The sequence below is a fragment of the Kryptolebias marmoratus genome, linkage group LG4 (assembly GCF_001649575.2).
Source record: "Kryptolebias marmoratus isolate JLee-2015 linkage group LG4, ASM164957v2, whole genome shotgun sequence".
Classification (NCBI taxonomy): Eukaryota; Metazoa; Chordata; class Actinopteri; order Cyprinodontiformes; family Rivulidae; genus Kryptolebias; species Kryptolebias marmoratus.
This window is the reverse complement of record NC_051433.1, coordinates 16,068,051-16,095,038: the sequence shown is the minus strand read 5'-3', so window position 1 is coordinate 16,095,038 and position 26,988 is coordinate 16,068,051. Positions and strand designations below refer to the sequence as shown.

General features: G+C 41.9%; 2 protein-coding genes across 4 annotated transcripts; both read left to right on the top strand.

Annotated features, from left to right (window-relative positions):
• Positions 1-1,102: 1,102 nt before the first annotated feature.
• On the top strand, positions 1,103-11,296 carry timeless (timeless circadian clock). 2 transcript variants are annotated; one of them, XM_017415975.3, is made up of 30 exons: positions 1,103-1,256; positions 1,737-1,857; positions 1,950-2,103; positions 2,218-2,332; positions 2,465-2,527; positions 2,619-2,720; positions 2,811-2,966; positions 3,054-3,187; positions 3,886-3,973; positions 4,062-4,238; positions 4,397-4,614; positions 4,703-4,806; positions 5,338-5,507; positions 5,598-5,723; positions 5,902-6,053; positions 6,974-7,071; positions 7,153-7,270; positions 7,389-7,590; positions 7,681-7,820; positions 7,958-8,037; positions 8,266-8,389; positions 8,489-8,571; positions 8,677-8,828; positions 8,915-9,146; positions 9,285-9,353; positions 9,506-9,624; positions 9,791-10,028; positions 10,694-10,745; positions 10,838-10,908; positions 10,990-11,296. In XM_017415975.3, the coding sequence occupies exons 2-30, from the start codon at positions 1,776-1,778 to the stop codon at positions 11,112-11,114; spliced, it is 3,744 nt and encodes a 1,247-aa protein (XP_017271464.1). In that variant the 5' UTR covers positions 1,103-1,256; positions 1,737-1,775; the 3' UTR covers positions 11,115-11,296. The 2 variants fall into 2 exon arrangements, with proteins under 2 accessions (XP_017271464.1, XP_037831445.1); XM_037975517.1 differs by having other exon boundaries at positions 1,715-1,857.
• Positions 11,297-14,987: 3,691 nt separating this feature from the next.
• On the top strand, positions 14,988-26,747 carry LOC108235745 (transmembrane protein 198). 2 transcript variants are annotated; one of them, XM_017415948.3, is made up of 5 exons: positions 14,988-15,376; positions 23,115-23,361; positions 23,480-24,055; positions 25,459-25,536; positions 25,750-26,747. In XM_017415948.3, the coding sequence occupies exons 2-5, from the start codon at positions 23,208-23,210 to the stop codon at positions 25,800-25,802; spliced, it is 861 nt and encodes a 286-aa protein (XP_017271437.1). In that variant the 5' UTR covers positions 14,988-15,376; positions 23,115-23,207; the 3' UTR covers positions 25,803-26,747. The 2 variants fall into 2 exon arrangements, with proteins under 2 accessions (XP_017271437.1, XP_017271436.1); XM_017415947.3 differs by having other exon boundaries at positions 14,989-15,376; positions 25,459-25,607.
• Positions 26,748-26,988: the final 241 nt, after the last annotated feature.

Below are 26,988 nucleotides of genomic sequence, written 5' to 3'. Positions count from 1 at the left end.
CGCAAGTATTTGTTGTCCGTCTGCATTATTACTTTTAAAGTAGTAATTTCTGTGTTTGTCAAGAATTATTTACCTGTCCACAAGAAAACATGACATGCTCTCCACAGTGTTCAAAAGAGTCTTTTCTGCAGCACATCTCATTCCAAACTGTGTGACGTAATCAATAAAATAGTTTTCACGTGAACCACAATTAAACTTTTGACTTTTTACACAAAATTACTCAGCTTTGGCAGTGACCTCACATTTAACTTAACCACATTCCAGTTACAAATCAGGAAACCACTAGGATTTGTTAATTATTGTGCTCAGTAACCAGGTTAACTATTTTTAACAATACAAGCCATTTCATTGATGTATTTCTCTGCATTTTATGCATTCAAATGCTTTAGCAACATGTTTCCTGATCGAGGTAGTACAGCACTGTGTATGACTGATTAATAGAGAAACAAACCTATAGAAAAACCTATATTTTTCATGTACATGCCTTAACACTTTATTTGCGTTCTATTTTGAAACTTGTTTATATGAGTGAATAAGTAACTAAATGAAAGTGATGAGGTACATTTCAAAACAAGCTGGCCGCTGAAGCTTTTGTGTGTGGAGTTAGTGTGTTTACTCCTGATACTCATACTTCCTTCCACAGTACTTTAGGTTCAATAGGATTTCTAAAATGGCTACGAGTCTATATGTCATATGTCTATATGTCTGACACAACCCTTTCATAAACAGACACTGTCTTTTGGTATGACAGCCCAGAATACTGCAACTCAAACAAACCAATAACCTTTGTTTATTTTTAATTGTATAAGTGTATGTAAACGCAAGCTATTTTTTAAAAGTTGTATCATATTTCAGTCAGTGCAAAACAAATAATATATACACTTCTGGAGTTGTAGCAGTTTGGCTCTCAGGCGATACTTTTTGTCAAACCGCAAGTAAATTGAATTGTGAAACATGCCTTCAGTTCGTTTCTTTTGTTTAAAAACACTTTATTTCTGACAGCCTGTCTCCCGAGAACTGCGGTGCCTGCGAGACAGAACTCAGGGCCCAAAGCTTCCGCCAGTGACGACATTCTACTTCCGCTTTCCGTGTTTACGCTCGCTGTCTTGGCGCGAGACTCGTACAGGCAGTTTGGGTTGTGAGACAGGAGGTCTGCAACTTTTTTTTTTTTAAAACAAGTGAAGAGAGTTTTACCCTCATTCTTTGACGGATATTAAACACGGCAGCTGTTGCAAAAACAACATTTGAAGAGCCAGGTTTGTTGTTTTTTTTGTTATTTGTTTTTTAGCCGAATTAATTTAGCACTCGGTGCTGCTGTTAGCTAACTTCGGCTCTGAGAGTTAAAATAAACTCTTATTTTTTAACATTTATTATACGAACTGAACTGTGAAGTAATTTACTTTTGATATCATCAGTCGTCCTTTATACTGTCATCATTTAGTGAAATTCGTGGGTAAATTCCAAAATTAAATTTAATTGCTTATTGATGATTATGTTAAAAACAGCTGCTAAGAGCTTTACATCTGAAACACATGATTGATGTTAATAACTGAGGAGAAAAGGGTTATAAAAGCCTCTGGTCCTGTTTACTAGTTGTTAGAAGCAGAGAACAAGGTCAATAATGATAATCCATCCTACTCAGCACATATTTTGTTCGGACTGGCTCTAGTTCAGAAAATAAAACACATAATATGATGTTCTTGTTGATTAAAAGGCCTCTGAATTTGCGTGTTCAGATTAAATCCCTGCACCTAAAAGGCTGAAACTCCTCCAGGATGAACTGTGAACTTTTGGCAACCTGCAGCGCTCTTGGTTATCTGGAGGGAGACACTTACCACAAGGAGCCTGATTGTTTGGGTGAGTACATTTAAACTGAATAGGTATGTGTTTGCTGAAGTGCATGCTCGTTTGTTCGTTTAAGAAAACTGTCCTTGGTCTGTGTGGTACAGAAAGTGTAAAGGACCTGATCCGGTATTTAAGGCATGAAGACGACACGCGGGATATCCGCCAGCAACTTGGTGAAAGCCAGATTGTTCAGAATGACCTTCTGCCAATTATCGTTCAGTATAGAGAAGACAAAGCCTTATTTGACGCCTGCATCAGGTGAGACACCTAACAAAGCAATTCAGTAATGACCACAACACCACAGTAAATGTAAATAAACTAGGTGGAAAGGATAGTTTGTTAAATTGCCTTTTCTGTGTCTTTTTTTTTCAGGCTCATGGTCAACCTTACTCAGCCTGCCATGCTGTGTTTTGGTAAAATCCCGGACGACCCGGCGTTTAGGCATCACTTCATGCAAGTGACCTCCCATTTACAAGCTTATAAAGAGGTATTTTTATCACCATTGTCAGAGTGAATATCTGTGAATGAAATAAGTTCAATAACTGCAATGCCTGTTAGTTGAATTAGACTTTACTGTAAATAAAATACTTGTGTATATTTGTGTGCTTGTTTCTTTCAGGCATTTGCGAGTGAGAAGGTGTTTGGCATTCTAAGTGAGACTTTGTACAACCTCCTACAACTTGTGAGTCATTTAACTTGGAGTAGAAATGTTTGTTTTTGTCTCATTTTCTTCTAGTGAGAAAACCTGTTTTTAATATGTTTCATTCATTCAGGACTGGGAACAGAGGCAGGAAGAAGATAATCTTCTTATAGAGAGGATTTTGCTTCTGGTCAGGAATGTGCTTCATGTGCCTGCAGACCCCTGTGAAGAAAAGGTTTGAAACTGTTTGTTTGATAAGTCTCTGAGTCTGTGTTGTTCCTCTTATTTAACTGTCTCTCCTCCCAATCCTTCTTTCTGGTTGTAGAAGGTGGATGATGATGCCAGCGTCCATGACAGGGTGCTGTGGGCTGTTCACATGAGCGGTTTTGACGACCTGGTCAAGTTCGTCGCGTGTGCCCAGAGCGAGCAGCAGTGGAGCATGCATGTGTTGGAAATAATCTCCCTCATGTTCAGAGACCAGGTTAGACAGTGACTGCTTGGCTCCACCAACACAGACATAGATTTCCTTCTGAACCTGTGCTTGAGCTTCTTTTGCTTTGGTTTACAGACACCAGAGGCTTTGGTGAGCGCTGGCCACGCTCGGTCAGCAGAAGAGAAGCAGAGAGACGCTCAGGAGCTGGAGGCGCTGAGGCAAAAGGAGCACGCAGAGAAACGCTCTCGTAACTTACAAAGAGGAAACAGGTGAAGACGAGCTGGTGGTGTTTGGCAGCAGCAGGGTCTATCAGTTGTCAAAAATCTTCTTTTCTCAGACTTGTTTAGCTGTTACCTAATTGATAGGAATCTACATTTTACAAAACGTTTTCCACAAAATTTGTGATCCAGTGTTAAATGTTAATTTAAAAAAATGTTAAAGCACCTATATACCGCCTGGAATATCTCATTACAAATGTCCCCTTTTCAGTTGTACAGTGTGGCGTGGATTTAAATACATTTACAGCAGAACTTTCTGTTGTTAGAGCGACACGAAAATGAGTCGGACCTCAGAGTGGACAGAAAATATTCTCACGTGAGCGTAACGACAACATCACTGCAGCAGCACTGATTTCCTGCACGCATCGACACATCATCTTTATATCAGAGGAGGGAAACTGATGCAAATCTGCTCTCTCAGTTTGCATCTCTCTGAACACAGACCGCAAAAATACTAATATTTAAAATTTTCATGAATTGTTCATCTACAAGCTTGGTGGATTAAACGTGACTATATTTATGGTAGTTACAGTCTGGGAAGATGTCAAACACCCCTGAAAGCCACATTTATGAAAAAATTAAAATAGTTTGAGCCAAGTGTTCATTTACTTTAAGCTTTTAAAGTTATTGTATTCTGAAAGTGTTCACTGTTTACTGCTCTTAGCCTTTGCGTTGATGGTTTTTTCCAGACACTCTCGCTTTGGTGGGTCTTACGTTGTTCAAGGCCTCAAAGCGATCGGGGACAAAGACGTGATCTATCACCAAAATCTTAACAAGGTTAGTGCTCGCCCATCCTCAGCTTTCGGCTAACATTAAATAATAATCCCAAGCAGCAGTTAATGTGTCTTTTCTTTTTATTTTGTAGTTTAGAAATTACTCTCACGACCTCGGTAAAGCAGTGCGACGCGTTCCCAAGAGGAATCGGCGCGCCCAGGAATGTAAGGACAAGCGCCGCTCGGCCTTAAACGTCCGACTCTTCCTGCGAGAGTTTTGCGTCGACTTCTTGGAGAACTGCTACAACCGACTCATGTACCTCGTCAAGGTCAGCCGCTGCGGCGTGACTTTCATTTATTTACTTTTGTAGCGGACATTGAGACCGAATGCAGTGAGCAATCCGGAAGTGGAAACTGGTTTTCAGCTGAAGTGTTTTGCTGACGTGTGTTTAGATTTGGATGTGTGTAAGCTTCCGCCTCTCAACAGGAAAGTTTGATTCGAGAGCAGACTCAGCAGCACGATGAGACCTACTACCTCTGGGCGCTCAGCTTCTTCATGGCGTTCAACCGGGGCAATGGTTTCCATGCCGACTTGGTTTCTGAGACCATGTCTGTTCGCACGTTTCATTTTATTGAGCGCAACATTACCAATTACTATGAAATGATGCTGACAGACCGCAAAGAGGCCACATCCTGGTCCCGCAGGTGAGACTGGTGTGAAACAGTTCAGAGGTGGCAGACAGATAAAGCTCCCCCCCCAACACATTTGTTCATATCTTTTGCTTTTTTTTAGGATGCACTTGGCTCTAAAAGCATATCAGGAACTGCTGCTTACTGTGAACGAGATGGACCGCTCACACGATGAAAGCATCCGTCAGAGTTCTAATGTTATTAAAAGTAAGCTGCTCTTCATTCAGTTTTAGGTTACTGGCTTAAAAATATGCTTAGAAATGTCAAATATGGGTTTAAAATATATATTTTTTATTTGCCCTCCACCAGGGCAGTTGATAATGGAATTACCTGTGTCTGTTTGTGGGTGTGTTCATTTGTCTGTTAGCAAAATATCTCATGAACCACAAGATTGACTTTAATTTACCTCTCAAAGTAATCCCTGGATGGACATCTATAACTGACTAACTTTTACAGTCAAACCAATTCAAGATGGCTGCCACAGTTAATCAGACTTAGTAAACACAAAAACGGCTCCAGCTCAGTCAGTTTTACAGATCTTGAGCTAAAACTTGGTGTGGTAGTAGCTGAGAGTCATTCCCATCACATACTCTGAGTGCTAACAGATCACATGAAATCTTAGTTTCAAACTTTGGCATGACAGTTTGCATCTCTTTAAAGAACGCTGGTTCCATTAAGGTTAGTTATGCTTAAATAATATAATGATGCTTGTTTTTAAATTTCACTTTCACCATGTAGGCAACATATTCTACCTGATGGAGTACAGGGAGATATTCCCGACCTTGCTGAGAAAATACGACGAAACCAAGCAGCCGCACTCCTACCTGAAGGACCTGGTGGAATCGACGCATCTGTTCCTGCGCATGTTGGAGCGATTCTGCAAAGGACGGAAAAACCTGATCGTACAGGTAGGCCCGCTTAGGTTTCTTCGAGGTCGTCTGAATGCTTTTAAAACATGCTTGAGATGTTTCGTATTCTTTGCTCTGCTCACTCTTCAGAGGAAGAAGGTGAAGAGAAAGAAGAATCATGGTAAAAAGAAGCAGCCGGCTGTAGACTCTAGTCCTGAAGTGCTGGCAGAGACCTGGAGGATTGTGGAGGAAGAGCTGAGGGGGATGAGCTTTCAGGTTAGTGTGAGAACTGGCCTCTAGGGGGAGCTGTGAGCAAAACTGCGTAAAACACCTTGACTATTTTTTGGTTTATTGTTCCTTTTTTTTTAAAGTCTGTCAGATAAAGATAAACTGGCGCTTAAATTGACTCGCCTTTAGTCCACAGTCAATGCCACACTTCTGCTTTTTGTTTCAGTTGTCAGAGTCTTTAACGGAGAGCATCGTGCCTTTTGATGCTACATCTGAAACTCCTCTGGAGGAGCAGAAAACTGAGGCGATGGTACGAGTGCAGGATGCTCTGCTGGCTCGATTAGGACCCGAAGCTCTGGCGTTGCTGCGTGCCGCCAGGTCAGTAAAACATTCCTGTTCTTTGTTTCATTTAATCTGCCGGCCTCGTTTTTACGATAAAGTTTAAACTTTTACAACGGCCACATGGACTCAAAGTTATCTGAGCAGCAGCTCAGATGTTTTTAAGTCGGGTTGAGTGGACAGGTTATGAACAATTATTATCTTACCTGTTGTGGATGGCTTATTGAATGACCTTGGAGAAATAGTTTAATTCTGACTGGACTGATGAGTTATTCCTTTAAGATACTCATTTAAAAGTAATATAAAGACAAGCAGTAAGTCCTATTTCATCTCTTATTGTTACAACCTAACCCTGCATTTTGTTTTCTCACACCAAGAGTTTGGGATGTTCCAGTTTTGTTTGTTTTTTGGTGATGTAGTGGAAAGGTGATACGGTGAAGCTATCAAACAGAAATCTTTTATGAGTGCATTTCAGATAAAAAGTTCAGGCATTAAGAAATCACAAATCTTATTATACATTTTTTATTATATTTTGGTCAACAACAAAAACTGTGTTTTAATTTTTGTATCATGGTCAGTCTTCCTTATCAGGCATTAAAAAAAAATAATATTGTATGGTGATTTTTCCTCCAAACCAAATAACATTACAGTGCGTATTGAAGCTCTAAATAAAGATTGACTTTGTTTATGTAAAATTAAGTTATTGACTGATTTATTAGCTTCTTGAAGGGGTGAATTTGTAACAGAAGGGTGCAGGTAACACTAAGAAAATAGGATATAAGTAAAGTTATTTTGATATTTAAAAAAACCCTCTAAAATATTTTTATTATCTTAATATTAAAGTAGCTACTGATTCATTTTGTGAAGCAAGGTTTATCAGTTATTCTCACTTTCCTCCCTAAATGAATCGGATGTTCTTAGTCGTGCAAATATTCAGGTTTTCTTCCTGCCGCGTTCAGGGAGGTGTGGCCGGTGGGAGACGTGTTCGGCTCAGCTGATGTGGAACCTGAAGAAGAACTCGAACTCCTCAAGCAGATCCTCCACGCCAACCTGCCGCGTGAGTGCTTTTAAAAATCCGTCTTTAATCCTCAGTTCCCCTGCAGCTGTGCGGGACTTTACCAGGTAACTTTTATTTCAGGGCCGTCCCCCGAGGCTGTGGTTGAGGATGAGGATGATGGAGCGGAGCTAGAGGAGGAAGAGTTGGAATCTGTTCAAGTTTCTGAGACGGAGTTTAACTTCCTAGATTTTATCAAGAGGTGAGGAAATAAGAAAAGCAATTAGAGCCTTTTAAAATCCAAATATAGATTCTGAAAAGGTTGACAAACACATTTCATGATCTGCCTGACTGACCCTCTTTCTCCTCAACTCTGAAAGGTTCGCCAACCCTGCCATTGTGCATCCGTACCTTCTCCTGTTAAAATCCTACTCCAAAAACACGGCCCACACAAACCACTGCATCGCACGAATGCTGCACCGCTTGGCTGTCGACCTCAAAATGGATGCCCTGATCTTCCAGTTGTCGGTCTTCTACATTTTCAACCAAATCCTGAATGACCCTGCTGCAGCAGCGTATAAGGTGCGATAATCCAAGGAGGGAATATTTCCTAGTTTAAAACGTACACAAGTGCTCAGCTCCTTCCTCCCCCCCCCCCCTTCCTCTTCACAGGAGCTAGTGACCTTTGCCAAGTACGTGCTGAACCGCTTCTTTTCAGTGGCATCGCAGAACGACAAGGCGTACGTTGAGCTGCTCTTCTGGAAGAATGTTGGGGCTGTACGTGAGATGACTGAAGGCTACAGCAAAGACGGGTGGGTGTTCGTTTTGTTTGCATTTACCTGGCGAGTGCCCGAGCTGACTTATGTTGCAGGTTAAAGATGCGGTCTAAGGCTTTTGGATTTATTTATGCCCCCCAGTTTGTAAAGAAAAAATATGTCAAATGTTTCAGGGAGGGGAAAAAACCAGCGTGGACTGAAGAGGAGGAAGAGGAGCTGCGTAGGCTCTACATGGAGCATTGTGAATCTGAAGGTTCGCTTTGAAATGTGTGATCAAATCAAGCTGAACTGTCGATTTAATTCAGTTGAAACATACGTGAAGAGGGAGCAATGCTTAAGGATAATGCTACTCATCAAAAAATGCAATAGACTTTGAATCAGTGGCTTATCAGCAGAAAACTACAACTTCTACAACTAATAACACAAACATCTAATTGTAAAACAAGCATGAACCTAATAAGATGTTGGTTGTTGTGCTCAGTGCCGGACATCGTGGAGACTCTCCTGCCTTTACTCAGCAACAGCACCCGCACTCGGCGGCAGGTCGTCACACAGCTGGTGCACATGGGTCTAGTCTGCAACGCCAAAGAGCTGAAGAAACCGAAGTATGCAGCCTGCTTTGTTTACATAAAGTGAGATAAGTGTATGTAATTCAAGGCTGTTTATAAAGGTGTCTTTTTTTTTCAATTTCATCTGATTTAAAGGAAGGGCACTGGGATCATTCTGTGGACAGAGGAGCAGGAGTTAGAGCTTCAGATGCTCTTTGAAGAGTACAAAGACTCTGATGGTAACAAGAGAAACCTCTTTATTAGCAGACTAATGATCCCGTTTCTGCTACAGCCGTCCCTTTTATGGAATTCTGCAGGTTTATAAGCACTTTATGTTCACACAGATGTGCTGGGTAACATCCTGAAGAAGCTCACAGCCAAGCGGTCCCGGGGCCGTGTGGTGGACAAGCTGCTCAGTATGGGCTTGGTGTCCGAGAGACGGGAGCTTTATAAGAGAAGCCGCGGCGCTAAAGGAAAGCGCTCTGGAAAGGGAATGGTAAAGTTGCTTTAGATGCAAAATGTGATATTATAATCCTAATATTGTGAACGGCGTTTAAAAAACACGTGTATTTTCTGCCACAGACTGAAGAAGAGTTCTTAGCTGAACTAACGACACAAGACCTACCAGACGATTCCCTGGACAGAGATGACGACGATGAAGACGAGAGAGGCGATGAGTCTGAAGATAGCGAGGAAGAAGACGAGCGGGAGAAAGGAAAATCACAAAATGCTGAAAATTACAGCCAAAACTTTCACATGTCAGTGAAGAGGAGAGTGGACATAGGCACCATGGTGAACAGTCTACAACAAGAAGGTGAGATGAAGGCTAAACTAACCTGACTATAATGATGCAGTACATGAGCTAATTTGATTTCTCACAGTCTTAGTTAGATGGATCCCATTTTACTTTATTTTAGATTTTAATATTTGTTTTTGTTTTTTTGTAAAAAAGGCATGTCTGGACCATTGCTGTGGCTGCAGATCTCTCTAAACAGAACAGCAAAGGACCGTAAAGACGATGGTGAGTGTGACAAAAAGAAGTAAAAACACTTTCTGTTCCGTTTAATCTCTTCGCGGTGATTCTGGGAAGGTTCTCATTAACGTTAACGGCATGCAGAGGAGAAAAGGCTGATTTAATTAGTGTTGTTAATGAAATTTTGGTCCATTTCCCAGGTCTGTCCCAGGCTGTTCCACTTGTCCCTCTAACTGAGACAAATGAAGACGCCATGGACAACAGGAGGTTCCAGAAGCTGTTACACAAACTGGGAATCCGACCGCCTGCAAATGAACAAGTGTGTCTTTGTGTTTATATCTTTCAGCATATATTATCAGACTGAGCCTGCTCCTTTTTGCTGTAGACTGAGATTATGTTGATTCAAAGCCGTTAATAAATATCTGAAAGCTACAGCTGACATTTTTATATATCCATGTGAATTATTTGCATTTTTCTGTAATCAGGAAACCTTCTGGAGGATCCCAGCAGAGATCAGTCCATCTCAGCTTTGGAGTGCAGCTGCAGCTTTAACTCCAGGAGAGAACCAAGCTGAAAACTCTGAGGAGCGAGAAGGGCCCGGAAACCCAACAGACGAGCCTCAGGAGGAGGAGGAAGAGGAGGCCCCAAGCGAACAGAGGACTCAGGCTCTGAGGGCTCTGCTGCTCGCACGCAATAAGAAGCTCCGCGCTGCTGAGAGTACAGGTGGGAGTGTCGTCCTCGGCACAATTTAATTACAGCTTTCTCAGCGAGGTATTTGTTACGTTACAAGGTGCACATAAAACTTTCTTTCACAGAGGACTCGCTTTGTCTCCTCTCAAAAAGAAGGCTGTAAAACTCAAACCGCTGAAAGAAATGCAGCAACGCAAAGTCGTGAGGTTAAAAACAGGACGCTTTAAATAATACACAGTAATGACGTTCACCCTGGCACACCATTTTATCTGGCTTTGGAGAAGATTCAAATTAAGATTAAAGTAAAATTACTGCTAGTTTGAGGAAAAATGAAAAATAAATTTTTAATGGCCTTTAAATAAGCTTTAGCCAAGAAATACACCAAGGTCCCTCATGTTGCTTGAAAGTAAAAGCAACTCTCTGGAGAGCTTTATTATAGGAAGAAAAATCTCTTAATTGCCAAATAACTTAAAGAAATGAGGCATTATACCAGCTCTTTTGAAAACATAGATCCCATTAACAGATTGTTGGGTTTTTTTTCCTTTTAGCTATCCAATTTATTGCTCCTTTGTTTTTTACTTTTAATAAGTAAATGCCACCAACCTTGATGAACAGGCACTTCAAATGAGCTTAAAGGGTGGGGATTTGCATTTAAGATGAAGACTTTAAAGTGTTTTTTGTTTTGTGGTTATTTTTAGCGCTTGTGTCGGATAATACTCCTAATGGTGACACAAACAGCATAACAGAAAAGTAAGTTTTTGCTTCGTGATGGCATTTAACATTTAAGGCAAACCTCAGCTACCGTTTTTTGAATTTTTCACATTATCCACTTCATATAACAGATCCCAGGAGAAGACATCAAATAAAAGAAGCAGAATATTGGATGACGATGACGACGACGATGAGGAGAAAGGTATTCTTTGCCTGGAACAGTAAGGAGTGTTTTATGATGCCAGAGCTGCAACATTTCACTAACAAACAGATTTCTTTACAGAGAACGATGCCACCTGCGCCATGGAGGTGGACACAAATGCTGATGCAGATTCAGACCAGGAGGATATCTCTGCTCCTGTGAAGCGAAGGCGGAAAATGGCCTTAATTGATGAGGAGGAAGATTAGTGAAAGTCTTTAATGGACTGCAGACAGGAAGGTCCCTTGTGTCATTTGGAGGGAAATCGGCCCACTGGAGAGCTGAAGTCCAGACAGCAGAAAGTATTAACAGAATACTAAACAACTAAAAAAAAAAAACCTGTTTTATTTTAAGTGGGAAACCTGTTGTTGTTCTTATTTGTTGACTTTTACATCGTGTGAACACAGAATTTGTCACAACAGTTCCTGAGTTGACTCAGTTGTTTCATGTTTGACTTTAAATTTGTTCCATAAATAGAAATACTTGCAATGTTTTTAAGCCATTTTCTGTCTTTGATTCTTACTGCCATTATAAAATGCATATTGATCAATAAAACAATTAGTCTCTTTGATGCAGTACACATTTTTCAACACTAGAGGGCGTATGGCTGCTCAACTTTGTCATTTAGGGTCAGGATTTAACTCATCAATCTATCAAGATTAGTCTTTTTAATTTTACCTTTGCATGAAGTATTTACTGGTTGTACATCTATAACTGATTACCTTTTGGAGTCAGCATGATTCAAGATGGTCGCCACAGCCAACTGACCTTAGCAAACACAAAAATGGCTATAATTCAGCCAATCCTACAAATATTGACCTACAGTTTGGTGTGACTGTAGCTGAGAGTCATCTTCCACACATACCCCAAGTGCTGCTCACACTGTGAGAACTTTGTTCAAAACTTTAGGATTAGCCAGCATTTTATAGCCACGTCTGAGGTGGTGTGTTGTGCTCACATCTGGACGACATTAGGAACTTCCTGTCCCAGCATCTGCTCCGTGCCCCTCGTCTCCCAGATCCAGCGGAGACCTGACAAACACTGTCATGAGGCGAACACAGCGATGTGTCGAGTGTAGATCGTGAATTAAGGCACATCACTTCATCTGTACTGAGGAACGTCTAACAGTCCTCCTTGAACTTAAGATAAACGGCTCTATGATAGTTGGCTAATAGACTGAGGTGACTCATTGTTCTGTGAGCAGCAGGCCTGAAGGCTGTTGCCTACACGTGAAACAGATGGCTCGTGATAGTCATCAAGTTCAGGGGGGAAAAATGCTTATGCAAAGTTTTGTTTAAAGTTATTAATTTTTTGCATTCAGGAGTTAGAAGACAAACTTCTAAAGTAATTCAGAAAAACAATAATTTACGTATCGAGCAGTTTTTAATTCTCTTCTTTTTGAGCAGCTGCTGACAGTTTAGGCTTAAAATATGAGATTCACTGGTCAGTCAGAACATTTAAACCTGAAAGAAGAAACCAACAAAGCTGTAACGCAATGAAAGTTCACGTTTGCACATAAAAAAAAAGAAAAGATCTTAAACTAATCCAAGCACACCTCATTGCAGGAAATGAGTTGTAAACACCCTTTAAATGCTCCTGGTTTTCAGTTGATCGCCTCAGGGATATTTACCTGTTGGTTCAGTTGAAAGACATGGTAAACACTAAATCATTTATCATACTGAGGAAAAACAGCTTTTCTTTCTTTTTCCAGGAAACCCTTGGATTCAAACAGTATTTCATGTTGCAACACATCTTAAAGATGTGCCTTTCTGTTGTCTGGTTTCATCTGAGGGGTAGTTCTGTCTTTAGTGTATTTGTTAGTTACACTAAGAAATTTAATTCTGATGTGACTCAGAGACACAACACAGATGGCTCAATATCCTCTTTGTGCTTTCATATGAGTTATAGTTATTCTAAGCAATCCGTAGTTGTGCTCAGCTGAAAATACAGCCAAAACATTAAGGATTATGCCAACAAGTTGCATGGATCTCATCTAACTGTTTAAGTCAAACATGTCTGAACAGATCAAACAACTCTTTGCAACAATAAATATAGGAACAGAAATGTACATAACTAAGATCACATGGGTGTAGGTCTTAATTGCCAGAGAGAAAGCTCTTGATCGAGTTGTGTGTGCACGCTCATTAAACGCAGACAGCCACCTCCTCTGGCAGATACTGTGAAGGAAACGCAGCTCCTCCAAACAACAGCTGCAGCTCATTCATGAAGACAATCCTCAGGGTCCTGCGTCAACAGTTTTTCATTTTCTGTACCCAGGAAAAGTCCCTGGATGAAGAAGAAAAAAAGAAAACGAAGGAAACAGACGAATTAGAACATAATTAAGCCTCCCAACTTTAAAAGGGCAAACATGGATTACTGTCCTAACATGTGGAGCTCATTAGGCCTAATGAAGGAGTTTTTGTGTTAATGAGGATCTTAATTGAGTGTACAGAACACCAAGTTCTCTGTTACATAATGAATAAAGCGCTCCTATTACTTTGTCCCAAAAAGACACAAGCACATAAATAAGCCACCGTTATAAATAACAAAAAGTAATAGTAATAAAAAGTGATTTTGATTTGTTGCTTTTTTATTGCATATAATGTATTATATTCTACTCCCTGTAAATGAGCGTTAAAACAGACTTTATTATCCTGGTTCATTAGATAAAATAAATGTATTGTCTAGTAGTACAGTTTAATGACTTTTTGATAAAATGCAAGTTAGTTTAAAAACCTTGCAGAACTCTCCAAAAAGGTCAGAAAAATTGTGGATGTTTTTTTAAATGTTTAGTACTTGCTGGACCCAATTATCGCTGGTTGTAGCAAAGAGATATTGCTATGATAAGGTAATTTAACAAGAGCAAATTAATGACAAACCATCACAATATTCACTTACGGCTGCTCGTTTTACTATTTTGTAACAACTGTGCGAAAATGTTCAATTAACAATCATTTTTAAATTTATTTTGCTTTCTATAGATCGTTTTAAGACCCTCCACCTGATGTTTTGTGACACCAAAACAAAAACAAAAACTGTGTCTAGTATCTTTCAATATCTTAATGTCAATTTATCACAACTAAAGCTAAAACAAAGAGGCCACAATTAGAAAGTTGTTTATTTAAGCCATATATGTATATATCCAAGCAGCTGTGTTTTGAGCATTCAGGGCTACCAGGGCACTTCCAGAAAGGTTTCAAAGGGGTGGCCAGATGGGGGCCACTCATAATCTTGGGGTGGCACATCAAAACTAAAAGCCATAACATGCATGAGCACACCAACAACAGTAATTTTGGCGGATAGCGGAGTGCTGTTTATGTTACTCAGCCTTGTCAGTCCAAGGGGACATGGAAGTTGTCGGAGTGAGGACAGAAGACAGAGTAAGATGGAGGAGGGTGGCAACCCCTGAAAAGAGAACGATTAAATAAAAAAGAGAAGACCCTTTTCAACTTGTAGCAGCAACCCACCTCACTGTAAGTCTAAACAAACGCCCGCGTAGTCATCATTTTGGACATAATTGCGTCCATGCTCGAGAGACTGTTGTCCAAGGCTGGCATGGAAACTACAGCGGGCTCAACGAGCTCAGCAGCACCGTGTAAACATGTATCTTTCTTCCAGTCAACATCTAAAAATCGTTTCCAGGAGATAAATCGTGTAAACAGGGCTTCAGTTTGTGCTCTTGGTAGATTTACACAAATCACATAGTCCCATATCTCCTGCTGACGGGTCTAACAACTCCTGCGGATGTTTCAGGCGTTGGGAGATCCTTTTGTACCCATCCCCTGACTTGTACGTTTAATAAAACATCCATACTTTTTATTGGCCCTGTTTTGTTGTTGTTGTTGTTTTTTAAGCGGCAGTAAATCTGAGGGTGCCGGGGTTAGCATACAGAGGCAGACAACAATGGCTTGGTGCAAATTAAATAACTGCTTTTAATCTCATTAGCTCACTATCGACTCCCTTATTTACAGCTAAGGGTGAAAATTCAAATCAACAGCCTGCCGCCCCCCCCCCGGACCTCCAACGGCCGCCTCTGGACGGGGACAGGGGGAGGAGGACTGCCCTCGGGGCGGGGGGAGGAGGGAAAACTTTTCCTTCATTGTTGTTCCTTCACTTCAGCGGGTAGGAGAGGAGCGAGGAGCCGCGTCGGGACCTTCCGGGGGGGAGGCTGACATGGACTGCCGTGTGGACGGGACCTCGGACGGTTGGAGTTCTCGGACAGAGTGAACTGAGAAACCCGGCCGACCTCCATCGCCGCCTGGGCGACGTGTGGAAACATTTGCGCAAACCAGGACCCAGAACCAGAACCAGAACCAGGACCAGAACTCAGCTGCCGGTTCGGAGGAGCCCGTAAAGAGCCTTGGGGGGAACAAACTGAGACAGAGAACCGGTTTTCTCTGGTCCCCTTTGTGTCTCTGAGGTGGGCTGGTTTTCCTGCGTGACAGGAGAAAGTTACACGCAGGGCTCCTCGGTGAGTTTTTTTCTTTTTTTGCACTTTTAATACAAAACAAACAGCAATTTAAAAAAAAAGAACAGCTCGTCTTACCTGCGAGTTTCCCGTGTCTGTTCTCGATGTCAGCGAGTCTGAAAGCCTTTGGCAGCAGTTTAAATTGAGATTATTTTAGTGTAATGATCCAGCTCAGGTTGGCTGCTCCCTGCCAGGCTCTACAGCTGGAAATATTTGGAAGAACACGTAGCCAGGCTGCCTGCAAAGAAGGCACATTTTGACTTTCAAAAGCACACAATGCAGCTTTTCCTTCAGCCTTTTAGGGCAGAAAAACCTAATGATGCAGAACATATAGGCTTTATTGTCACCAGAGTGGCAGAAATGGCTCTTAATTGGCGCCTAATGGTTTAACAATCAATCAGCAAACAATCTGCTGGCTTCCTTATAGATAACTTTTACTGATTGGCATTTTATAATGTAGGTGGATGTTTCTGTGCAGCTGATGTGACTTTTGTTGGGAATTGGCTCTATATAAATAAACTGCATCGAATCAGCAACTCCTGAGTTGGTTATGAGTCCAAAATAAGAGACTGGTCCTTTTTAAAAGCTCTTAAATAAAAGTATTTTAAAGCCAATACATGCTAACTGTATAGGTTGTTCATTTATCAGTCTCTAATGGCACGATCCAGCCTTAATTTCTTAATGGTTTGCTTTTAAGAACTTAGATTTTCTTATTTTTTTCAATAGTTCTTCAGGCTTTCTGAGGTCCTGTCAAAGGTTGTGTTTTTTGGGGACTTTGGTTCCTTTTTTTTGTCTAGTCCTTGTCCCTGCATGACAGCGGATTGCACAGATTTTCTTTTTAAAGAGAAAAGTGGACACGCGAGGGACAAAAGAAAATGACCTAAAAACTCCAAAAGCCACCCCCAGAAGATGGTATCCGAAAGCCGTGTTTTCAAGGAGGAGAAAAAGGAAATTCGGCAAAGACCTGAGAGCTACGCCATCCTTCTGTTGAGCACGTTTTTTAGCCTTGTTGGTGCTGTAATGCTGTTTTATGTGTCAAACTACGCTTCCTTTTGCATTTTTCTTAGATTTGAGTGAAGAAATGGGGGATAAATTGCCCAAACGTCCTATTTAAAATGAGTTCTTTGCCAAGTTTTCTTTCACACTGGTTTATCTTCTGGGTTTTGGAGCCTTTTTGTGCATGAAGAAAAAAGAAAAATCACAATTTTGCACAGGACTAAACATGAACATATCTCATGTATCTCCCAGAAAGCCCTGCCTTATGCCTCTTCTGTGTGATCAAGGATGGGGGTGCCTCGTTTTTTTGTTTTTTTTGGGTTGTGCGATGACAACCTACAGGTCTTTTTCTTGACGGTGGTGTCTGTAGCTGTACGCCCACTCAGTGCAGCTCTACATGACCTACTCTGTCAGCCTGCACCATATGGTTTAATCCCTTTGAAAAGCCAAAAAGGAAACCCTTCCTTTCTTTAGGGGGAATATAAAGAGGAGTCCGGAAAAGAGGCAGAAAGAGCCGAGGTTGAGCAAAGTTAAAACCACTCGTGTTTTTTATTCTGCTCTTATTGTTTTGATAAGGGCGGACAATAGTAACTTAATACACTGTCATACATTTGTCCAAACTGTAGGAATGTCTGCTTTTTCTTTAGATTTTTATGTGGCTGTCACAGAGGAAGTCTACGGGAGAACTGAAATAAAGAACAATGCAAGGGTTTTTTTTTTGCTGGAATTGGAAGGATCTGGGTGCAGGGAAAAATCTCATTGTCACATGGGAACCACAATGAAAGTGATGCCACAAAACCCAGAAACATCCATCCGAGGACGACTTCTAGCAGCTCTGTAAACACTGGTCCGATGAGAGGATGGCGAGTTGGCGTTGGAGGGAGGGGAGAAAAAAAAAAGAAGGACATACATGATATTTAGGGCTTGCGAGATCGCTATAGGAGGTACAATTACTGCAGACTGGAACTTAACAAAGGGGGTTACAGTAAATGGTAGCTCGAAATGACAGAGCTGTAGACATATTTAAGAACTGCATTGGAGGTCTGAACCACTGCTGTTTTATATGGCTGACTTTTACATGGGTACTTTTTGTGTAAGTAATTAGTTTAAACACAACTTCACTTCAGGTAACTCAGGTTTTTCGTAAAAAACTCCCTTTTGTATAAAAGAAAAACTGTACTAAGTTTAATTAAGCTAAGCGAAGTTGGAAGAAAAGCGATATCTATTTTATCTCCTGGATATGAAACTGCTTTAGCGTGTTTATACAGAAAACGTGGAGCTGCATGTACTTGTATTTCGCCCAGGGATATTCTGCATAATCAGCGGTTCCATTTTAAAATCTCCTCTCCAACCTGTTCATCAACATCATATTATATATTCAGAGCTTTACTGTCACGCTCTCCCTAACATATGGCCATCGCCTACCACATGCGCCTCTCCACCGCAGACTTTAATAAAGCGTTATGGAGCTGCCCCTCCTTGCCACACACGCCGGGCGCTCCACCCTCCGTTCCTGAATTACAACGCAGACTTGCTGCCGTTTAATCAGTTTAACCTCTGTGTTAACGAGCATGTGCGTTGTATGTCACGCGCTCATCCGTGCACAATCATGCAACACGGATGCGCTCGTCTCTGAACTAAAGCTTTGTCTCTCTGTATCTTTTTTTATTTTCCTCCCCCGTCTCTTTATAAGTCGCTCTCTGAAGCCTGGAGTTGAAAGACTTCTATTGTTTAGAACAATTATATTATGAGCGGGGGAAAAAATAGATACTGCTAATCGGATAGAAGTTGTGTCCAGCCGTCATCTTTAAAGTTATCAAATGACCAACTCTAAACTCTCTGTGGAAAATAACTTTTTTTCATTCAGGGCACTTTGTAGGGAAAAAAATGAGCACAAGTTTATTTTGAGCTCATTAATTGTTAGGAGACACTTTAAAATGTTGAGGATGTATTAAAAAAATGTATCCGAAAGGTCTTTTTAGGTCTTTAAAAGCGTTTGAACCAGTGTCCTAAGTAAGTCAATCAATAGCAGCTGCGACCCTTACGTTTTATTGCCATATTTATTTAGACGAGCTTGTGTTTAGTTTTTCGGCAGCAGGAAAATGTGAGCAGAAAAGGGCAGCCCTGAGTGGAAAAACATACATTTCCTCGAACCGGAGTTGAAACACATTGGTTTATCTAAAAAAAAAAAAATGTCCCACGAGCCAAACATAATCCACTTCAAGTTTTAGGAGTGAGCTACATTCAACAGGTCTGAAAGCAAAGACACAAGCGGAGGAATCAGACAGGCACTGCTGTGTTCCAGTTTCGCAGTTGTTTATTTTTTTGTCGGTGTGTTTAGGTTTACAGAAGTTGGGAAGAGTGACTAAAGACAGTAAATCTGAGTTGGCAAATAAATGATCCGAATAGGCCCAAAACCAGTGTTTGCCTGGTGCCAATAACAACTTTCAGGTTATCGGTTTCTAATTTGGCCATCGTTGCGAACTAGAGTTCAAAGTGCAAAGGCTTGGTTTGAATGTGCCGACGTGGGGAAAATATGAACGTTCAGAGTCTGGTAAGAACAAAACATATCTTTTGTTTGGTTCTTTTTTTTTTCCAGTACAAGTTGTTTTAACACACAGCTGCTGTGCACAAAATTCCTTCTCAGTCTGTCACATAAGCACTTGTGACACGATTGTTTAACATGTAGATTAGCCTGGAAGATAAACAGATTACCATCTTACTTTTCTTGTATCGTAACACTGCCTGTGCTGCTGCTTTTGGACTAATTTCTCAGATCAAGGTTTTCCACAGTTTCAGTCACACCCCCCCAATCAGACGTCCACCTCAGCTTCGATAATCAAACTCATTGGTTCTGCCTCTGCTCCATCTCACACAAACACACGAGTCAGTTCCTGCTGAAACACGATGTTCCACTTCCTCATCTGGTCCTGAGCTTCCTGCTTTGGAGGGACAGGAAGCTCGGCGGTTGGACACTCGATGTCTTGCTGTAGATGCTTTATGGCGTGAGCAGATGTCGTTGGCTCGATGAGCTCATGTTTATGTGTGTACAGTATGCTTTTACACTTAACACATCATTGCGCCACTTTATATCCCCGCTGGGACTATTAAACCGTGTTCCCATGGTTCCTGTTGTCAAGTGATGATCAGTCTCTCAACCGTTCAACTTAAGGTGGTGTGATTTACAGCTGCAACTGTTCGGTCCTTTGTGCCTCTGACATTCCTGGTGGTCTTTTTAAACGAGGTTGTGGGACAGTCGGGTCATAACATGGCAGGTTTTCGGCCTCTCAGCTGGTCTTAGCTGTCAAGTTAGTGGAGCGCTTGCAGAATCCTGCGATCACGCGTGCTCACCCCTTGATTAAACGCGCCCAAATTAGCTATGTGGGGAACTTGAAGTCAGCCTTGCTCGCTCCTCAGCAGCTGAGCACTCGGATCTGCTTCGCTCAGCAACCCCCGCAATTCAGGCAAAACGAACTCAAGACAAAACTGATATGATGCTCACCTAGCTGTCTGTATTCTGTCAGTTTGCAGTTTGCCATCTAGAAGTGATAACATTTAACATTTACTGGCTGTAACATGGCCCAGTGAGAGACTGGGGATCTGCTCCGTTGGTACCACGCCTCTGGACCACTGGAGATTAGTACCAGCTCCCCTCAGCGGGATCAAACGAGTGCAGAAGATGGATAGATGGATGGAAGGATTTAACATTTCCCCAATAAATTGAAACCTTAAGCTTTGGAGTGAGGGGCACCAAAAATAGTTTAGAATTAATGTAAAATTTTATTAGCTTATTTTTTTGGCTATTTTTTAGGTGACTATCACAGCGATAGATATGGAATTAGAAAAGCAACATGTTAAATGATATGCAGCAGTTTAGTGCTATAAAAATGCATTGACTCCAACAGGCTGAGCATTTACCGCAAAATATAAGCAGCGATGACGCATCAGCAGCCCAGAACGTGACGTTGACCAGAAGATCAAGTGCTTAAAAACATGATTTTTTTTTTTTCCGCTCACTGAATTCACCACAAAAAGTGGTGCGGTAGCTTAGCATGTCTTCATTGTGGAAGGTTTTTCACTGAGCAAGTCGGCTATTTTTTTAATGATTGAGGCCTTCAAAAAAATAGAGAGGCTTTGCTTAATCAGCTGAATGGTTTGTAATTTAATCTGCTTTATAAAGGAGATGCACTGTAGTTCCTTTATAGTTGGACTTTATTTTCATGAATACCTCTGTCTAGTAAGCCTGGAGCAGTTTATTGTTTGAGCTCCAGTGACAGAGTGAGAACGCCCTGTCAGGTCCTACTGTGGAGAAAATGTTTTAAAAAGATCTACATATTGTTAAGTACTCGCCGTCAAAATTTTAACTCGGCAAAAATTTACAAGAAATACTATGTTTACTGTCAACTATAACCCATAAAGAGAAATCAGAGTCGTTTGAAACTTGTATCGGCAGGTCAGAGTTCTACAAAAATCGGATTCGGCTTAGAAAACTGCAGTCTGAGCGTTTCCTTGGTGTGCTGGAGCACGTCCTCTTACGGCTCCCGCTGTCGACTTGAGAACGAGATGACACGTGTTGAATTAGTTGCAGAAAGTACTTCGTTAGAAAGTTTTTGTAAAGCCTCCCCCAGGCTCCCCCATCCGCTCCCCTGCTTCAGTCTCAACCAGCTCACTGAATACAAATAGCTGCCACACATCCTTAAGCAAGCTGGGGCCGCTTCCCTGCAACGCTCGGGCATCTCTATGTGGTCTTCTTTTTTTCTGTCTGCATGGTTTCCTTCAAGTGCCACTAGAGGTCACAGCATGGCCCTCCGAGGCTTTGTTTTGCCCCATAATGGCTCTATTCTCCCACAGCGGCATTGACTTCAAGCCCGCCTGACACAGGACACCATTGTGATGAAGGGAGGTAACTTGAGTCATGGGAGTGAAGGGAGTGTACTACTTCACACAGCTAATGCTGACTCTACAGCTAATTAAATCGTGACTTCCAAAACTCTAATGCAAAATCATTTTACTTTAAGTGCTTTTGAATTCTTAATCCTGTGAAACGACCACATCCAAGTCCTCAGCCCGCAGCGAGCACTTAGCTTTTACTGTGAAAACGTCTCGTTTATTATCTATCCACAGAGTTTTGTAGAATTGATTGTTGATCTTTGTATAGCAAGGAGAGAAAAAAAAAAAGTCTAAGAGTAAAAGTCACCTGGCGTGCAGGTGTGTTCGGTAGATGACGTTCTGTGCAGGGAGCTGGTTCAAGTTTTTCATATTCAAACCAACCAGGAGGCACGTTGGACAAAAGCCAAGTAGGGCAAAATGCATCGAAACAAACCTGCAGCCGTTAACTAAAACAAACAAAAAAAAAACATGAACTCCCAGTTTGTTGTTTGCTTCATTTTGCCCACACTATAGCTTTACATAAATCACTTTATGCGTAATTTAAACCAGTCGTTTTCTCTTTTAGTTAAATTTCTAGGAAGACGGATCACAGCTCCACCTAAACCGGAGAGAAACAAAAGTTATTGTCATTAAAAAAAAACTTTTATACCATTCAGGGTCACAAAGAGCTGCAGTTTTTCTTACACATTCGCAGTATCATTCACATCTGCTAGAAATTTGGAGTTTACTTTGAGTCTCCCCCATGTCAGCCCTCACAGATACACACCCAGCTGTCATATCTGCTGTCTTCCTGCTACGGGTTTCTTTTTTCCCTTCAGCAGAGGTTGTTTTTTGTCTCATTGATCCTAGTCTCTCTCTCTCTCTTTTTTTTTTCTTTTTCCCCTCGCAGCTGTTCCTTGTCTTCGTGTCAGAACAGTTTGTACAGCTTGTAAAACGTATAAATTTTATAATAATTTTTATATAATTTTATATATATTTTATAAACTATTACTCATTGCAAATTTTTTTATTATTATTATTTGCGCCGCAGAGAAAAGTTTTGAGCGTACCCTCAGTCCTGTCGGAGCAGAATCGAGACGTCGCAGTTGCCGATGACAGAAAGCCTTAAGGAAATAGGTGCAGAAGACATGTGACCGACGAAGAAAGGAGAACTTTCCAGCGGCCTCATTTTTTCCAAGGAAAGTCATTCCTGGACAGAACACACAAATTATACAGTCTTGTGTTTGAAGGGGGAGGGTGGGAGGGGGGCAAAGCAGTTGTCACATTCGGGGTTTAAAAATCATCTTTAAGTTAGGAGATCTTTGAGGTGAAGGAGTGACGATGGAGAGGCGAAAAAACGAGGAAAAACTGGGAGTTATTGAGCCCCAAAAGATGGAACCGGCTGTTCCCGGTGGTTTGTGTGAAGCGGACAACGTGAAGAAGTTGTAATCTGATCTCTGCTGTGGTGAGCTCATACATGAGGCCTGCCAGCAGCCTCAGAAAGACGAGTCCACCCATCTGCCTTTAACACCACTGCAGACCTGCCAGCTTAAATATCGTCTAATCTTTCAGGAGTAGTAGAGAGCGTCGTGCTGCTGAGACGGGAATCATCGAGGTGGAGAAAAGAAGAAACCGAATGTGCAATTCAATATGTGTTTGTGGAACTGAAAGATGAGGGTAAAAAACTCTAATATAGCAAAAAGAAAAAAGAAAATCATGATTCTTTAAAGTGTTGGCTCAGATTTTATATGAAGCAGGGTTCTGTGGAAAGGTGATGAACAATTAATGTCTTACATCTTACAGATAGATATCCTGTTTATCAGGATAAAGCTTTTTTTTCTTTCATTTTTCGTTGACACTTTCTCTTCTCCTGCAGTCACCGAGCCTGCACAGATGGACTCGAGATAGCCGAAGTTCTGCCTTCATCCTGACCTCCAGCCGGTCCCGGAGCCTCTGACCTTCGACCACAATGACTGATCCCACTGGGCTGAGCTCTGAAGGAGAAGGGGCAGGCATGGCTGATGTTGATGCCTGCAGTTTGGAAATAAACAGAAAATATGACGTCATCCCAACCGTTATCTGCTCCATGTGTTGCCTTTTCGGCATCATCTACTGCTTCTTTGGTGAGGGCCCCTTTCAGCTCACACATGTTGACACTGAGTGTGAGTGTGGGATAGCTGCTCGTTCTTCTGTTCCCTTCAGCTCCTGATTTCTCTCTCTCTCTCTCTCCTGCTCCTTCAGGTTACCGATGTTTCAAAGCCGTCATGTTCCTGTCTGGTCTGATTTTTGGCTCGGTCATCATCTTCCTGCTGTGCCACAAGGAGCATGTTTTTGACACCCAGCTGACGGTGGAGGCCAGCGCGGGTATCGGCCTCGGCATCGGCCTCCTGTGCGGCCTCGTCACCATGCTGGTGCGCAGCGTCGGCCTCTTCATGACGGGCCTGCTGCTGGGGCTCCTCCTGGCCCTCGCTGGCCTGCTGGTCGCCCACCAGTTCTACACGCCGACCACAGTCTGGGTGCCGTTGGGCTCCCTTCTGGGCTCGGGCATGCTGTTCGCCGTGCTGACTCTGCAGTGGCAGAGGGTGTTCACGATGCTCTCCACGGCCGTGTTCGGCGCGGCTATCATGACTGTGTGCGCCGATTACTTTGTGGAGATGCTGGCTTTGGCCTCGCACGTGTATGACTGCTTACGCCTCACGCCCGGACCGTTTCTCTGCTGGTACAGCTGGGTCATTCTGGGCATCTGGCCCGTTCTTAGCCTTATTGGAGTCCTGGTCCAGTGGAAACTCACAGATGACAGCTTCTCACACACTGAGGGTAAGAATGAAACGCATAATATGTAAGGGAATCTGACAATAATCCAACACATACAGGATCTGCTGTAGAACAGGTGGAGGCAGCATGTTGAGGCACGTGTATCTGGGTCTGTTGTGGTTATTGATGAAGTAACGGGAGACAGGAGCAGACATGTGACCTGTGAAGCGTACAGGAACACAGTCTGCTCACATTGACCCAAATCCAGCAAATCTGATTGGATAGCACTTCACATCACAGATGGACGCTGACTCGAAACATACTCAGAGAGTGACCTAGGAGTTGTCAATGGTTTCAAAAAAAGGTACCCTACACATGTAAAGCTATAGCTTGCATTTATCAAAAGAGCCTGCTTGCTTTAAGATTTAACTGTGCTAAAACATAAATACACCCTAATTACAATATCACGTTGGGTTGAGTTTTTTAATGGCATCTTATGACACAAACTGCTGCTTTATGACACATCCCGAGGCTCCAGCATGGTCGGAGCGGAGCAGCATGACTGTGGGTAAAATCAGGACACACTTTCGAAACGGGTGGGAAGCTCGAGCAACGCTTCATGCTTTCGATGGATCTGGACGTAGTTTACTTCTTGGACGAGCGCAAAGATTGCAGCGACATAAGGGGAACATAATGTGAGCATAAATCATTAATGTGATTATGCTCTGTTGCTTTTTGGAACAGGGGGATAAATCGGAACCACCTACTTGGGACTTCTGCAAGCGCCGGAAAACAAAACGTTTGCGGTATTTAGTAAACCTTGTTAGTCCAAATAATGCTTGCATGTTAAAATAGCCAGTGAGGACGTGTTTCTGTTGCTGAAGGGGAAACAAAAAGCAGAAAGGAAGGAATACATGTTTCTACTTTAATATTATTTGTGCAATAATTTATAGATCACCTCTTTTTGGATGAACATCTTTTAAACTAAGGCTCAAATTCTGCACCTAAACCTCGTGTTTTATACACACATCTTAAAAAAGCTACGGATGTATGATAATTATAAGTGTGGGTGGGGCTCTTACTGTATGGTACTGTAGGAATTAAGCTTCACGTTCCTGATATGAACTGTAGACAATCTTTTTTGGTTAAGCTGCGCAACATGAGACTGCATTGAACCTTTCGATCTTGGAAAGATTTTGATTCAGGCCCTGGTTGCAGCAGAAAACGTGCTTTCTTAAGTCAGAGGGGTTTTATTGAATAGAAGGACAATGTTGTGCTGGAGAGCTTGAGGGTGAAGCTTGTAAACTCAGTAAGTTTGAAGAATAAGACGCATTAATCAATAGGATTTAAAGGCCTCTAAACCGATCACATGAATAAGCTTTAGTATTATTTTTATAGTAATGCATTCAGGAAATAGCTTATTTGTATATTTGTATTTATCAATTCGATTTCCCTTCCTCTCGCAGTTGTCATCAGTCGGAGACAGAAGAGGGTCCAGCTGATGCGGATTCGAGAGAAGGACGCCAAGAAACGACAGCAGGCAGGTGGGCAGGAAGGCACATACCGTCGTAAACCCACCCCAGTCAAACGCTACGCCGGGGACCTACTGGCACCGGTCAGTGTCACCCGACATGGCGTGTGCTGTAGCGACTTTTAGTTTGTCGTCTTTTTCCGTCAGTTGTGTTTACACGCTGGAGTAAAAGCTCCAGAAGTGCAAGGTTTGTCCTCGCGCTCACCCGTGTCCCTCCTGCTTTCAGAGTTACCTACAAAGTTTGCGGGACAGGCAGATGGGAACGGGCACTTCCCTTAGCAGCCTCGGCGCCGCCAACCAAACCGTGATCGACCTGGACTACGACACCAGCTCCACGGTTCCCCTCACGGCCACAACTCCGGTGGTCAGGGTCTGAGCGGCAGAGACACGGAGAGACTCATCACGCCGTCTTCCTAACGTAGAGGATCTTCTGTAGGAAGATTAGTCGCACGTCTTCCTAACGTAAAGTAGAACCCACCCACCGGCCGCTCCGGGCTCTGAGGGGTTTATTGCTGTGAAGTAGGTTTGAAGCGAGGATGTTTTGTTTCAATCCCCCAGTGAGGGAACAGAAAGGTGCTTTCTGTGGGAAAACAACTCCTGTAAGACTATAAAACAACAGTTCTTTTTTTTAGGAAACCATGAGAAACATAGCTAGCAGAATAAGGCCTTCATTTCCACTCCTTGTGTAATAAATACATTGAAGCAAATACGAGCCTCGTTGTTTGACATTACACGTACTGTACTTCTAAAATTAGTCATTGCCATGAAGGGTTGTATTATTACTTGTCTTATCTTCTAGCTGCCTGGGCATAGGATTTGAGGAACGTTTATAAAGTGACTTATGTGTGTGTGTTTTTTTTTTTTTTTTTATAGAGTCAGGTGAGAAAGAGTAAAAAAAATGCATGTGAAATGAAATGTTTTTAAAGCCCTCATCAGGATCTATTAAAGCACCACTTTAGAGCTGGTTTTACCTTGTAGCTCTTGTCGGAGAACAATCGGTGAAGAATTTAGTGTTGTGAATGCTTGTGGAATAATGTTTTTTAAAATAATTTATGTAACAAGTACCTGTTTTTTAATCAAGGACCGAAGCAAAGCATGTTTGTTGTTTTGCCTTTTTGTGCCTTCTGTGTCCGAATATTTCTGTTTTACACAAACAGCACATCTGTAAATACCTGTTGATAGGATTTTCATGAATAAAATAAATGTTTATTAAGAAAAAAACAACTTATTGAATGAGTCAATTATGTAGCGCTGTTTGTCTCCTCGGGCTCTTAGCAACAAGCATTACTCAGTGGATCTCTCATAAAGAGGTCATGAGGAGGATTTCCTGCCCTCTGATTGGTTGGTGTTGCTATGGTGCCTCAATTTTTTTTTTTTTTTTTTTGCTGACAACAACACAGAACAGATCATCCTTTCTTCTCCATGACTGTTGGAAAAATTTCTGTGAATGTGAGCAAATTTCTTA

Excerpts from the sequence above, each read along its gene's own strand:
- timeless (XM_017415975.3), top strand. The coding sequence starts at position 1,776 with ATGAACTGTGAACTTTTGGCAACCTGCAGCGCTCTTGGTTATCTGGAG. Across the intron at positions 4,615-4,702 it reads GCCACATCCTGGTCCCGCAG|GATGCACTTGGCTCTAAAAG; the intron begins GTGAGACTGGTG and ends GCTTTTTTTTAG. Across the intron at positions 7,271-7,388 it reads TTCCTAGATTTTATCAAGAG|GTTCGCCAACCCTGCCATTG; the intron begins GTGAGGAAATAA and ends CAACTCTGAAAG.
- LOC108235745 (XM_017415947.3), top strand. The coding sequence starts at position 23,208 with ATGACTGATCCCACTGGGCTGAGCTCTGAAGGAGAAGGGGCAGGCATG. Across the intron at positions 23,362-23,479 it reads CATCATCTACTGCTTCTTTG|GTTACCGATGTTTCAAAGCC; the intron begins GTGAGGGCCCCT and ends CTGCTCCTTCAG. Across the intron at positions 24,056-25,458 it reads CAGCTTCTCACACACTGAGG|TTGTCATCAGTCGGAGACAG; the intron begins GTAAGAATGAAA and ends TTCCTCTCGCAG.